The sequence below is a fragment of the Castor canadensis genome, chromosome 1, assembly GCF_047511655.1.
Source record: "Castor canadensis chromosome 1, mCasCan1.hap1v2, whole genome shotgun sequence".
NCBI lineage: Eukaryota > Metazoa > Chordata > Mammalia > Rodentia > Castoridae > Castor > Castor canadensis.
In genome coordinates this window covers 14,204,980-14,218,777 of record NC_133386.1, presented here as the reverse complement: position 1 = coordinate 14,218,777, position 13,798 = coordinate 14,204,980, and the positions used below count along the sequence as shown (strand labels likewise).

General features: G+C 39.4%; 1 protein-coding gene across 19 annotated transcripts in view; it reads right to left on the bottom strand.

The window, feature by feature from the left end:
- The window catches only part of Syne1 (spectrin repeat containing nuclear envelope protein 1), a 437,993-nt gene that overhangs the window by 210,168 nt on the left and 214,027 nt on the right, over positions 1–13,798 (bottom strand). For 18 of the 19 annotated variants that reach the window (XM_074072146.1, XM_074072138.1, XM_074072173.1 and 15 more), the window contains 6 exons: positions 13,403–13,580; positions 10,868–11,050; positions 4,084–4,227; positions 3,601–3,756; positions 1,783–1,947; positions 243–415 (listed from right to left, as the gene is read on the bottom strand). In XM_074072146.1, coding sequence (XP_073928247.1) covers positions 243–415; positions 1,783–1,947; positions 3,601–3,756; positions 4,084–4,227; positions 10,868–11,050; positions 13,403–13,580 — 999 coding nt within the window. The remainder of the gene's footprint in view (positions 1–242; positions 416–1,782; positions 1,948–3,600; positions 3,757–4,083; positions 4,228–10,867; positions 11,051–13,402; positions 13,581–13,798) is intronic. The other variant, XM_074072182.1, reaches the window with a different exon arrangement.

Here is a 13,798-nt window from a genome sequence, read left to right as displayed (position 1 = left end):
ACAGTAGTGCAGGTCAACCTAAATGGAAGGGTATACCTGCAAGTTTCTTTTCCTCTAATAAGAAAAAGAGAGGGAGAGACAGGAAAAGAGAGAGAGAGAGAGAGAGAGAGAGAGAGAGAAGCAAGAGCAGCTGAAGGAAGGAAGGGAGGAGGGAAATAGGGAGGAAGGCAGGAAGTCTGTTACTGAATATCACAGTGCTCTTTCAGTAAAGGTTGGCCAGCATTTAGTAAAGTTTCACTCACCTTTTACAGCGAATCGCTGCAGACAGGAGGGATGCCCACATATCCTTCACAGACTGTAGTTGCTGCTGAATAGCAGGAATGCCTTCTGGAGAGGTATTCTGCAGGACATACTCCCCCCTGGTCACAATCATTTTCATCTGGATCTCTTTTTCCTGTTTCACCGATAACAGAGCCTGAAAAAACAAATCGAGAAAACTTTGTATTTGCATGTTTACTATTTCTGGCTTCAAACATCTCAGAAATCTGAAGATATTAGAATTAGAAGTGTCTTGCTGTTGATTGTGAGCAGCCAGTCCCCAGTCACTTGCTGGTCTCTATGTAGCCTTAGCATTGCAGGCCTGAGTCTTCTCTGAAAAATCCTCTTCTCCCACGAACATATTATTTTTCTGGTTTCAATAAGGATAAAGCACATTTATAGTTGAATTCTTGATTTCTCAAAGCTCACAGCACTTCTATGGAAAGAGATTGTATATTTCGAGTTCTTCATAAACACTCTTTTTTGTATGGGAGCGAAGTTTCAATTCAAAGTTATAAAACGGGTAGTATTCCCCTAAAAAGCAAAGCTTCATTACTGTTCCTAGGGCTGGTGGAGTGACTCAAGTAGTAGAGTGCCTGCCTAGTAAGTGTAAGGCCCTGAGTTCAAACCTAAGTACCACCACCAAAAAAGAAGACCACCTAATCTGGATCTTGGTGTCCTGTCCAGCTTCAGTTCAGCCCCTCAAGGCCTCATGTCCACAATGCCAAAAAGGAGCTGGGGACAACATCTCTCAGCCTCTGCTCTTTTTCCTTTGGCTTTTGCTCTCACTTCACCTCCTTGGCACCATCCTCAAACGTCTGCCAGTGTACTTCTCTCTGTCATTCCTAAAAACTTTGGCTAAGTATCGACTTCCTAAGAAACTGTCCACCACAGTTCCATTCAGTATGCGCTATTAACACCCACAAGCACATCCCCACCTGTTTTCATTGTCTCCTGCATTTCAGCCTCAGCCACAGACAATGAAATCCTGGAGGACAGAGGTGACATTTTATTCACCTTTGATTCCTTGTGTCAAGACAGTGACAGTCTCCTGGAAGGCACTCAGGAGATGAAGGAGAAATGAATGAACGAAGATTGATTATTTTTACCACAAATGCAAAACAGAACTGACATCTTCGGATGGGAGCAGAGTTGACTAATACAGGTGGGCAAACAAGTTGAGTAAGATGGGCAATGTTTTCCCTATAAAATGTTTCATCAAAATATTTTCTCAAAATAAATGTGACTGTGATGTAATTTAAAAACTAAACAGTGACCAAGCAAGTAAATACACTTGGATTTTATTTTAGCTTATTTTCTGTAAAGCATTTGTGTGTGGTCAAATAACCCAGGAATGATCAGGAACAACCATCCTGTTGCACACAGTATCATAGCCATGAAGCGTTCGGAAATTTCTTGTAGATGGAGAGAGACACAATCATGCCAGGTAGATGGAGACTTGAGAAACTAACTATGAGGAAAACAAGACCTGTGGTTACGTTAGCGATCTCTAGAAATGCTCACCTCAAGTTTGAGCATCCTGCTGTCCAGCACACTCTTGTCAGATGTTGGGTGGCAGTAGGAGTCCAGCATGTGAACTGTGTCTGTCATCCAGTCCTGCAGTTCTTTCATTCCAAGGGAGAACTGATTGTGCTCGGCGACGATTCTGTCCAGTCTCGACACTTTCTCCTGGAAATGACAGAAACGGTTTTCTAGCTGTCCACTTCACAGAGACTTTATAGCCTAAAGCTACTCAGATTGTCAAGCTAATGGTGTGTTTGAAACTATTGCCACCAGTCACGGCTTCACTCACAGCAAGGTAAGATGTAAGTCTGGGTTCATTCTAGGAGATAGGTGAGGCATTTTCCAAAGAAGTTAAAACACTAGGCTAGCGGGCTTAAAAGGCAGAATGACTGCAAGTCACTGTCACCCAATCATGTCACCATGATTCTTTAGGAGAATCATAAGTTTTTTTAAGCCAGTAAAATTTCTCCCTGATGTCATGTCTGGGATCCTAATCACAGTAGTTTTTAGCTTTACACATCACGTTTGGCTCAAGTTGATAACACACATCACTAATGACCTACACTGTCATCAGACTTTTAAATAATCATAACCTGATATTTGCAAATCCCTAAATTATACAAGGCAATACATTGTATTTTAATTGATTCATAGTAATTATATGTATTTATGGGGTATAGTGTGATATTTTAATACATGTACACAAGGTGTAATGAGTACCCCTAAATTTTAAAAGATGAGACCATTCATGTGGTTTTACTTATTAATTACAGGTCATATACACCATAGTGAAGGCTTTATAAGAATACTCTATAGCTCAAAAAGCATCCAAATATCTATTACTTTTTAAATATCTAAGAAAGTACAAAGGAAGAGAAAGTTGTTCCTTATTTATTCTAATTTTAGATATGAGCAGATTCTTTAAAGAACAAAGAAAGTCACTTACTTATTCATCAGGTAAACATGGGTGCAAAGTTAGACTTTCCCAAGACCTATGCTAGTGTGATTATTTCAATAATGCTTTGTTGAAGATCCAAATTAACAGAGTAGAAGTTACTTCTCAGTAAAATTGGTGAGGCCAAATTAAGGAAAGGACTGAATTACAATAGATTTCCTACATGCTAACATCTAAACTTTAAAAACCTACAGGAAATCAATGATACATGAAAAAGTCTGCACCCCACCTGCATCGCTCTAGCTAAGTGCTCTCAATGAGCTCCTAATAGAGCCCACCTACTTTATTCTAAGCTATTTGGAGAGATTTAATTAGTTATATGAATCATTGCCAATGTGAGCTTTGCTTTAGCATCTGAGCTGAAACTCAATCAACTCATTCTTGACTGTATGTCATGAATATATGGAATTTAGACAAATTGAAAACATTACTCTAAATTCCTTATATTCAGTCCAATAAAATTTAAACTGCTTTTAGTTCATGTTTTTGTAATTTACTCTGAGATTCTTTGCAGCAAAAACTCTGAATTTTGACTTATAATTATGCATTGAGTCTTCAAAATCAAAGCCACAGGGAACTCATCATTTTAGTACTGAAAAGAATATTTGAGCAATCAGTAGAGATCAAAAATCTTTTCACCTTTGAAACCTCCCTTGCTAGCTCTGGAGAGCCACAGTAAGAGGTATGACACAAGTGATGACCTTGAATTTTGAGGCTGGGGAAACGGCACCTACATGTCTTATTGCTGACTTAGAGACACCACTCTGTGGGCGGGTGAGGATGGACACCCTGCAAAACCCATCACAACTTATTTTGGGACATCAGTGTCACACTCACACAAAGCACATACATGCAGGCATTACCTTGGTTAAATTGCTTAGCACTAGATACTGAGAAGACAGTTGAGACACTCTGTGCACAAAGCTCTTGCTAGCAGCTTGTCCTTCCCACAGCTGCACAGCTTTCTCCTTCAGCCTGTTGAGCTGAGGCTCATAGCAGTGGATTTCCTCAAGGACAGACTGAAAAGCACAAGCGAGTTACATTCAGGGGCTGGGGAAGCACAGTGCACACGAAGCTCTGGCCCAGAGAACATGGAAATAAACACTGGCAAGCAATCGGCGTCTCCTGGCGCCCTGACGGCTTTTTACTTCCAAGCTGCACACAGTGGAGCACTAGAGGAAGAAAACCAATCATACCTAAAGGAAAGTCAGAAAACACAAAATCTGTCAGGAAGTGGGGGAAGGAGACACTACATCTCAAGACGATATAGTCTAAGTCCAGGGTACCCGGCATGCATGTGTTGGAGGAAGGGATGAAGATGTGGTTAGATGGCCTGGCCTTATCACCTGGAGTTTCTGTTGCTCTCTCCTCTTCGCTGGCAGATCATAAAGGCGGTTGCTGCTTTCCTGGACCAGTTTCTCGGTTTTACTCAGCCAGTTCTGTACAGGTTCAGTACTCACTTCGAAGTCCTTCATTTGGATCTTTAGACTCTGTATGGTTGGAGATAATATCAGGACAAACCAAGCACAACAGCAAACCCAAACACAAATCCACAGTCCTTCATTTGGCATTCAAAAGCTCCACTTTTCAAAATATAACTTTTTTCCCCTCCAACTCTCCAGACCATCTGAGGACCACACCACTTTTCAAGTTCTACGCATCTGCTGTTCACACCAGCGGCCACAGACTTCATCACAGAGTGGGCTGGACTGTGCATTTTTATCTGATGCAGCCAGGCCTGGACCTGAGACAAGACATGGTTCCTTGTAGGAATGTAATTTTTTTTTCGGTACTGGGGCTTGAACTCAGGGCCTACACCTTGAGCCACTCCACCAGCCCTTTTTTGTGATTCCTTTTTTCAAGATAGGGTCTCATGAATCATTTGCCTAGCTGGCTTTGAACTGCGCTCCTCCTGATCTCTACCTCCTGAGTAGTTAGGATTACAGGCATGAGCCACTGGTGCCTGGCGGAATGTACATTTTTATTGGGAAATATTTTGTTGATTTTAATTAATGATTGTGTAAGAAGTACCATATATATGCACATATATATAATACATTTATATATACATGTATATAATATACATATACATTTATATATACATGTATATAATATACAAGCTTATTATATTTCTTAAGAATTTTATTGTGAGTTTTAAAGAGATAAATACAAAACAATGCTATATGCTTATTACATGAGGACAGGACAGTGTGAATATTTACACAGGTACTTCTAGCTCAAGAGTGTGCTAAAAACCGAATTCAGCAACACATCAAAAAGATTATTCACCACGACCAAGTAGGCTTCATCCCAGGGATGCAGGGGTGGTTCAACATACGAAAATCAATAAACGTAATAAACCACATTAACAGAAGCAAAGACAAAAACCACTTGATCATCTCAATAGATGCAGAAAAAGCCTTTGATAAGATCCAACATCATTTCATGATAAAAGCTCTAAGAAAGCTAGGAATAGAAGGAAAGTTCCTCAACATTATAAAAGCTATATATGACAAACCTACAGCCAGCATTATACTTAATGGAGAAAAACTAAAACCATTCCCTCTAAAATCAGGAACCAGACAAGGATGCCCACTATCTCCACTCCTATTCAACATAGTACTGGAATTCCTAGCCAGAGCAATTAGGCAAGAAGAAGGAATAAAAGGAATACAAATAGGTAAAGAAACTGTCAAAATATCCCTATTTGCAGATGACATGATCCTATATCTTAAAGACCCAAAAAACTCTACTCAGAAGCTTCTAGACATCATCAATAGCTACAGCAAGGTTGCAGGATAGAAAATCAACATAGAAAAATCATTAGCATTTCTATACACTAACAATGAGCAAACTGAAAAAGAATGTATGAAAACAATTCCATTTACAATAGCCTCAAAAAAAAATCAAATACCTAGGTATAAACCTAACAAAAGATGTGAACGACCTCTACAAGGAAAACTATACACTTCTGAAGAAAGAGATTGAGGAAGACTATAGAAAGTGGAGAGATCTCCCATGCTCATGGATTGGTAGAATCAACATAGTAAAAATGTCGATACTCCCAAAAGTAATCTACATGTTTAATGCAATTCCCATCAAAATTCCAATGACATTCATCAAAGAGATTGAAAAATCTACTGTGAAATTTATATGGAAACACAAGAGGCCACGAATAGCCAAGGCAATACTCAGTCAAAAGAACAATGCAGGAGGTATCACAATACCTGACTTCAAACTATATTACAAAGCAGTAACAATAAAAACAGCATGGTACTGGCACAAAAACAGACATGAAGACCAGTGGAACAGAATAGAGGACCCAGATATGAAGCCACACAACTATAACCAACTTGTCTTTGACAAAGGAGCTTAAAATATACGATGGAGAAATAGCAGCCTCTTCAACAAAAACTGCTGGGAAAATTGGTTAGCAGTCTGCAAAACACTGAAACTAGATCCATGTATATCACCCTATACCAATATTAACTCAAAATGGATCAAGGATCTTAATATCAGACCCCAAACTCTTAAGTTGATACAAGAAAGAGTAGGAAATACTCTGGAGTTAGTAGGTATAGGTAAGAACTTTCTCAATGAAACCCCAGCAGCCCAGCAACTAAGAGATAGCATAGATAAATGGGACCTCATAAAACTAAAAAGCTTCTGTTCATCAAAAGAAATGGTCTCTAAACTGAAGAGAACACCCACGGAGTGGGAGAAAATATTTGCCAACTATACATCAGACAAAGGACTGATAACCAGAATATATAGGGAACTTAAAAAACTAAATTCTCCCAAAACTAATGAACCAATAAAGAAATGGGCAAGTGAACTAAACAGAACTTTCTCAAAAGAAGAAATTCAAATGGCCAGAAAACACATGAAAAAATGCTCACCATCTCTAGCAATAAAGGAAATGCAAATTAAAACCACGCTAAGATTCCACCTCACCCCTGTTAGAATAGCCATCATCAGCAACACCACCAACAACAGGTGTTGGCGAGGATGCGGGGAAAAAGGAACCCTCTTACACTGTTGGTGGGAATGTAGACTAGTACAACCACTCTGGAAAAAAATTTGGAGGCTACTTAAAAAGCTGGACATCGATCTACCATTTGATCCAGCAATAACACTCTTGGGGATATACCCAAAAGACTGTTACTCCAGAGGCACCTGCACATCCATGTTTATTGCAGCACTATTCACAATAGCCAAGTTATGGAAACAGCCAAGATGCCCCACCACTGACGAATGGATTAAGAAAATGTGGTATCTATACACAATGGAATTTTATGCAGCCATGAAGAAGAACGAAATGTTATCATTCGCTGGTAAATGGATGGAATTGGAGAACATCATTCTGAGTGAGGTTAGCCTGGCTCAAAAAACCAAAAATCATATGTTCTCCCTCATATGTGGACATTAGATCAAGGGCAAACACAACAAGGGGATTGGACTTTGAGCACATGATAAAAGCGAGAGCACACAAGGGAGGGGTGAGGATAGGTAAGACACCTAAAAAATTAGCTAGCATTTGTTGCCCTTAATGCAGAGAAACTAAAGCAGATACCTTAAAGCAACTGAGGCCAATAGGAAAAGGGGAACAGGTACTAGAGAAAAGGTTAGATCAAGAAGAATTAACCTAGAAGGTAACACCCACGCACAGGAAATCAATGTGAGTCAATGCCCTGTATAGCTATCCTTATCTCAACCAGCAAAACCCCTTGTTCCTTCCTATTATTGCTTATACTCTCTCTACAACAAAATTAGAAATAAGGGCAAAATAGTTTCTGCTGGGTATTGGGGGGGGAGAGGGAGGGGGCGGAGTGGGTGGTAAGGGAGGGGGTGGGGGCAGGGGGGAGAAATGAACCAAGCCTTGTATGCACATATGAATAATAAAAAAAAAAAAAGAAAGAAGAGTGTGCTAATTACGTGTCATATGGGACCATTTCTTGTTAGCCAAGGTCTCTACATTCAGGGTCTATTCCTTATAAAATACTATACTGATGTGAATTTGTTGTTTATAATTGCTATGTGAACCAGTGAAGGACTTTAAGTTCATCAGCAATTTAGTTAGTTTTGTCAAAGCACAAGTCCATCCATAAAAGTTAGCTGAGAAATGAAGTCTAAGGACCGTAGAACCTTTGGAATGAAGACTCAAAGTTCAATTTCCATCTGACCCAGAGAATCTGCAGAGTGGGGACACTTGAACACATTGTCCATCCTCACCTCTGAGGGACATGGGTTAGCTATGGGGACACTCTGAAGAGTTAAAAGAGTCTTGGAAGCATAAGATACCGAGATAACGCTTACTAAAACCTAAGCTTCATGAGGGCAGGACTTTTGCTCTGTTTCATTTTCTGCTATATTCCCAGAACCTAGAATGTCCTCAACAAAAGGAAGCTGCTCAATAAGTACGAGTTGAATAATTAAATACACTGACACATTCAAGGTGTTTCCACCTTCCTTTTACACAAACTGGGGGATTGTTCTATAAAGAAAAGATACCAAGGAACAAAGCATTGGGGGCCCAGCCAGAGGTCCAATATGAAAGTAAGTTGGGTTCGTGATCTGCCAAGGGGCCTGGGTAATAAGGATAAGGACAGAGCTTTGTATTAAGTTCTAAAGTTCCTTCTAAACCGCTCATGGTCCTTGACAAGCCTCCTATAAAATGCTCGTTCTGCATGTTTGTCCAATTATTTTTCTGAGTACCTTCAATGACCACTTATAAACTTGAAATTTATATAAGTGTATTTATACAATCCTGGGATAGTGCCTGTGTTTGAATTTGTGCTCCTCACTGATTAGCTGAGACATTAAAGGTTTTAAGGCCACCTTGTGCCTTAATTTCCTTCCTTCCTTCCTTCCCTCCTGTCTCTCTCTCACATTCTTTCATTTTTAACCTATACATCCCAGGTTAACCTAGCAATTTCTATGAAGCCCCAGCTGGTCTCAAACTCACAATCAGCCTCTTGAGTGCTGGGATTACAGGTATGAACTACCAAACCTACCTCCTTAATTTCTTCATCCACGAAATGGAGATAAGAGTTTATACTATTCGGAAATGGTTGAAGATTGCACTGACATATGTTAAATGCCCAGAACTGACTAGTATATGCTGTCACTGTTTTGCAGCTCTACCCTCTGTCCTGACCCTTACACTTATGCTAACTATTGCCTTCCTGGTTGTCTGCCACTGAATGTCTTGCAGGCACACCAACTTCAATGTGAATTGAATGGAATGGGTTATTTCTATCCCTTCAGAACTACCTTTCCTACTGTATTTGTGTTTCAGTTAATGATACCACCATTCATGACATCTTCCAAGCTAGAGACTGTGCACTCAAGCTTAACTTTCTTTCTCTCCTCTACCCCTCACCTAATTAATTGCTCCACCCTGCTGCATTTTAGAGATGAATTTCCATCCTATTGTCATCTCTGTAACCTCATCTGCACCACTGTCAAAGCTTTCTCTCCTTTTCTAGCTGCTTTCTATTCCCCATCCGGTTTACTCTGTGGTCAGAGGGTTAACATGCTCATCTCTGAGTTAAAGACCTGCACATTCCTCATTCAGTCTTTCTCAACCAGGTTCCGGAAGAGAATTCTGTCCTAGTGCCCTAAGTATTCAAAATGAATACATAATGAGGTACTTCACTCCATTTCATCTATTATAGCATGTGTTAGGTCCCATCCTTGGGAAAAATGTGCCTGGAGTTCATAGGAGGACCCTGGTTGAGAGCTGAGGTCAAGGTCAAATTACATGGCACACAGACATCTCACTATTTGTTCCTAGTCTTTGCCTCCAGTTTACCTGTTGCTCTTTAAAAACTTCATGTTGATATCAAACTTCTCAAGATTCCCCATCCATAGGTGTCACTTATCCTTCTGTATGAAATGCATGTCAGCAGTGGCAATTCAAAGAACACTTGACGTTCAAGATTTAGTTTACATGTCACTTCTGTGGACACATTTCTGAACTTCAAACAGAGTCAGTGGCATCCTTCCATGAGTGATGACCCCTCTTCCCCAAGAACACACCTGTATTATGTTACAGTCTCTACAATATGAACTCTGTGAGTGAGTTCTCATACTATTCCTATTCCTAGTGGGAAGGAAGGAAAGGAGGAAGGAGGAAGTAAATCAAATAAGAGTTATACCTGCAATATGGACAAGGCATATTCAAAAAATGGGCAATTACTGACCTACTTCCCTACCTTTGGGCATCTCTTGAACAAGATAATCTTATGCTAGATAAACTACACAGTTTATGCTTGGGAGCTCAGGCTACCTTGCACTAACGGTTCTTAGAGGGTTGGGGGGACATTTCCAGGCACTGCACAATGGCTATCACTCTATTACATAAAGGATTTTGTAACAGCTGTCATGAAAAACATTTGTTACAAAAGCGAACTGTATGGTCTTGGGCTAGGAAAGAATTGAGGAAGTACATGTTTCTTTTCTTTTTGAATACTAATTATCATCATCTCTTTTATATCCTGCATTAATTATGATCATAATCAAATTCACCATCTATTTTGCCAGTAAGTGTCATTTTAAAAGGAAAAGATACTTTCATGCTTCTATGTTTACCTCTGAGAGAGCTAATACACAAAATCAATGAGCTCAGAAGAAAATAATAATTGCATTGTAGCTATGGTTATAATAAACTGTCTCTGGAGAAAATCAAATTACATAAACATTGCCTCTTTGCATACTTACCTCCTAAAAACCTACTACCTAATGTTTGCATAACTTATAATATGTCCTTATAAAAAGGTAGCATTTCATAGCTTTCCAGGGATATTTTTATTGATTCTCTTAGAACCTAATGCACTTCAAATGAAAGATTAAGTGCCATGCTTAAATGTGAAGCTAGCTCTTCCTGCTGGGAGAGAGCATGGGTAAGTCTGTGATGACACCCTGAGACTCCCTAGCATGTGGGAAGCCATCTACAGCCTTATGGCAGCTCTCACTTCTAGCACTGAGCAACATTTTGCAGTAATCCAATTTCCCATTCACATGCAAGCAGAGATGACCAAATCGCTGATATGCTGATACCATGGTTTAACCAGGACCACCACAACACAACACAGAATGCGACCATGTAGTTGGTTGACCATATTGTACCTCTAGGGCAGATTCCTTCTGGTGCAGATTTGAATGAAAAGTTTTCCAATCTTCTTTTGCAGTTGCAACTTTGGCCTGGACACCTTTCGCCTTTTCTTTGGTCAGCACAGAACTCAGAAGCTCTCCTTTTGCCAGCATTGTGTTTAGCTTATGCTGCCCATTGTCACTCTCAGACAAAAACTCCTGGAAGGAAAAAACATGAAATTAGGCACAATAAAATCCTCTATGATCTAAAGTCCTTTGATTTTTCTATGCATTTCTAAGTAGAATCAAAGAAAATAAATAAACTTTTTCTTGTACATATTAAATGATCAGGTCTTCCTTTGATAATCAAATTGTAAAGTATTTTATTTACTAATCTAAATTATGGCTTGTCCCCAAAAGGGTGTGAGCTATCTTATGAACTATTAACAATTTAATTAAATTAACAGGAGAGGAAATGAGGGCCAAAAGAAAATAAGAGTTGTAAAATAATCCTTGGCTAAGTTTAGTTTGCAAGATATATGCCATATGGTTCTGTATAATTAGTGGAGCTGGATTATTACTTGTGCTCTGAGCATCCTGGCTGACAAAGCAAGAGTAAACACAACCAGGTATCCAACTCACAGGACCCGTACAATAAAATCAAGCCATCTGCTCAGCAGAAGCACAACTTTCCTAAAAAGCAACAACAGATGATCTTCCCTGGGGAGTTTTAAAGTCAATGCTATTACATGGAATACATGGTATTATTCATAAAGTATAATGAAAACTAGCAACATAGTATTTTATAGGGCTGTCCTTATGAGAGACAAGTCAATGGCTAATGCCAAAGTGTAATTCAGTAAAGTAAGGCCACATTACGTATTTTTCCCATTTGGCTAGATCCACGGATATAGTCCCCCCGCTAGCTACATAAGTAGATTGTATGCTACAGTCAGTGTCCACAACCTGCTATGGTTTGGATGTGCCTTGTCCTCCAACCATCCATGTGCTGGAGGCTTGGTCCTTACTGTCGTGATGTTAAAAGATGGGGACTAATGGGAGGTCCTTAGGTCACTGGGGACAGAACCTTGAGGGAACTACCTGTTTTCATGAGAGGGTTCTTCTAGGGGAACAGGCCTAGCCTCTTTGGCTTCCTGTCTGATGATGTGTTCTCTTGCTATCTCCATTGTGGTGCCATCATCCATGAGGCTATCATTAGAACTGAGCTGATTCCAGAGCAGTGCCTTGACCCTTCAGAACTGTGAGCTAAATAAACCTATTTTCTTTATATAAGCACTATGTGCTATTGATATGCAATTGGAGCTCCAACCTACTTTCTTTTTAAAGAAACCTACCTTGGGTATTTTATTCTAGTCATAAAAAATGGTAGTCCCTCACCAGAACATCTGTTTTAATGGATGCTCACCTCATACATGGAAATGGGCTGAGGGTCAGAGGAAAGGCTGTCCTCAAAAACAATACTGGAAGGGAGGGGGTGGGGGGAAGGGGGGAGAAATGACCCAAACATTGTATGCACATATGAATAAAAGAAAAACAAAAAAAATTCAGTACTGGTTTTCTCCAGCACAAGCACATTGGTGGCTGAAGTTCCAAAATTTTACATCCTAGCCCAGAACAAAATATTTTTATTTTTTGGTGGGATTGAGGTTCAAACTCAGTTCTTGTGCTTGCAAGGCAGGTGCTCTACCACTTGAGCCACACCTCTAATCCATTTTACTCAGTTTATTTTGGAGATATAATCTCACTATTTCCCTAGGCTGGCCTCAAACCATGATTCTCCCCCAATCTCAGCCTCCCAAGTAGCTAGGATTACAGGCATGAGCCATTGGTGCCTAGCATGGAAGAATTTTAAAAAGAGCAAATTTTCAAAACAAGAGTTATCCCATTACATTATAAACCAAGAATTCAAAAAAGCGAAATAGATACGGACAATACTCTTTCAGAGCCTGTTCTGGTAGAGGATCTTCATGCGTGAGCACTTCTATGTAGCTATATGCATATGACCTCTGGAAAAAATTCAAATTTCATAAGCACCCACTCAAGACTGCCAGTGCACAAAACACTCAGATGCATCCAAGTATGCAGGCAATGCCACTGGTGTGTCTAAAACATGCTGGGGTTGAAAGTGGGTAGATGAGACACCAGCTAGGTGCAGACAAGACTAGAGAAACAAACATGAAATCGGGCTGCAACTTGGGGTATTTCACACTGATCTCACTGAGATTCTATCCATACATGGGGAATAATAACCTTAATTATCTGGTATGGTTAGAGTGAAAATAAAATGAAAACCCACTTACAGTGCTCAGGCACTGTGATTATTACATAAAAAAAGGCTTTTATTATTTCCTCAGCCCTCATAATCCGTAAAAATAGCAGGCATTTGTGCATATAAATACTAGTTTTTCTTTAATTTTTTCAAGGGGTATTTATCTGAAATTTAAATTTGTTAGGTAAAATTTTAATACACAATACACTTATGAAAAGATCTAGAGGCATGGAGTAAGCCATTTGAGCACTGGTATCAGAATGAATTGACAAAAGTCTTACCTGTATTTTCTGAAGACTTGCTGAAACTTCATTCATGTTCTGAGGAACATCAAAACATTTAGCAGTTGTGATTTTTGCGTTCATCAACCACTGCTGGAACTCCCTGAAGGCTTTTTGAAATCTTTGCTGTAAAATCTGCTCTTTATTCTGGCAGCCCTTGGATGCTTGCAAACAAAGACTGAAAAAGTGATTCGAAAATTTAATGAAAGGCAAAACTGATAAAGTTGATTAATTTTGATAGCATCAGCAGTTCTTAGAACTGCATTTATCTTATTTAGTAATTATTTAATTCTTAGTTAATATTATTATTGCAATCAAACCCTAAAATATAAACCTCCTAGCTTCTTCATCTACCTTTCTTTTTTTCTTTTTCATTTTTGAAATAGGTCTTGTTAT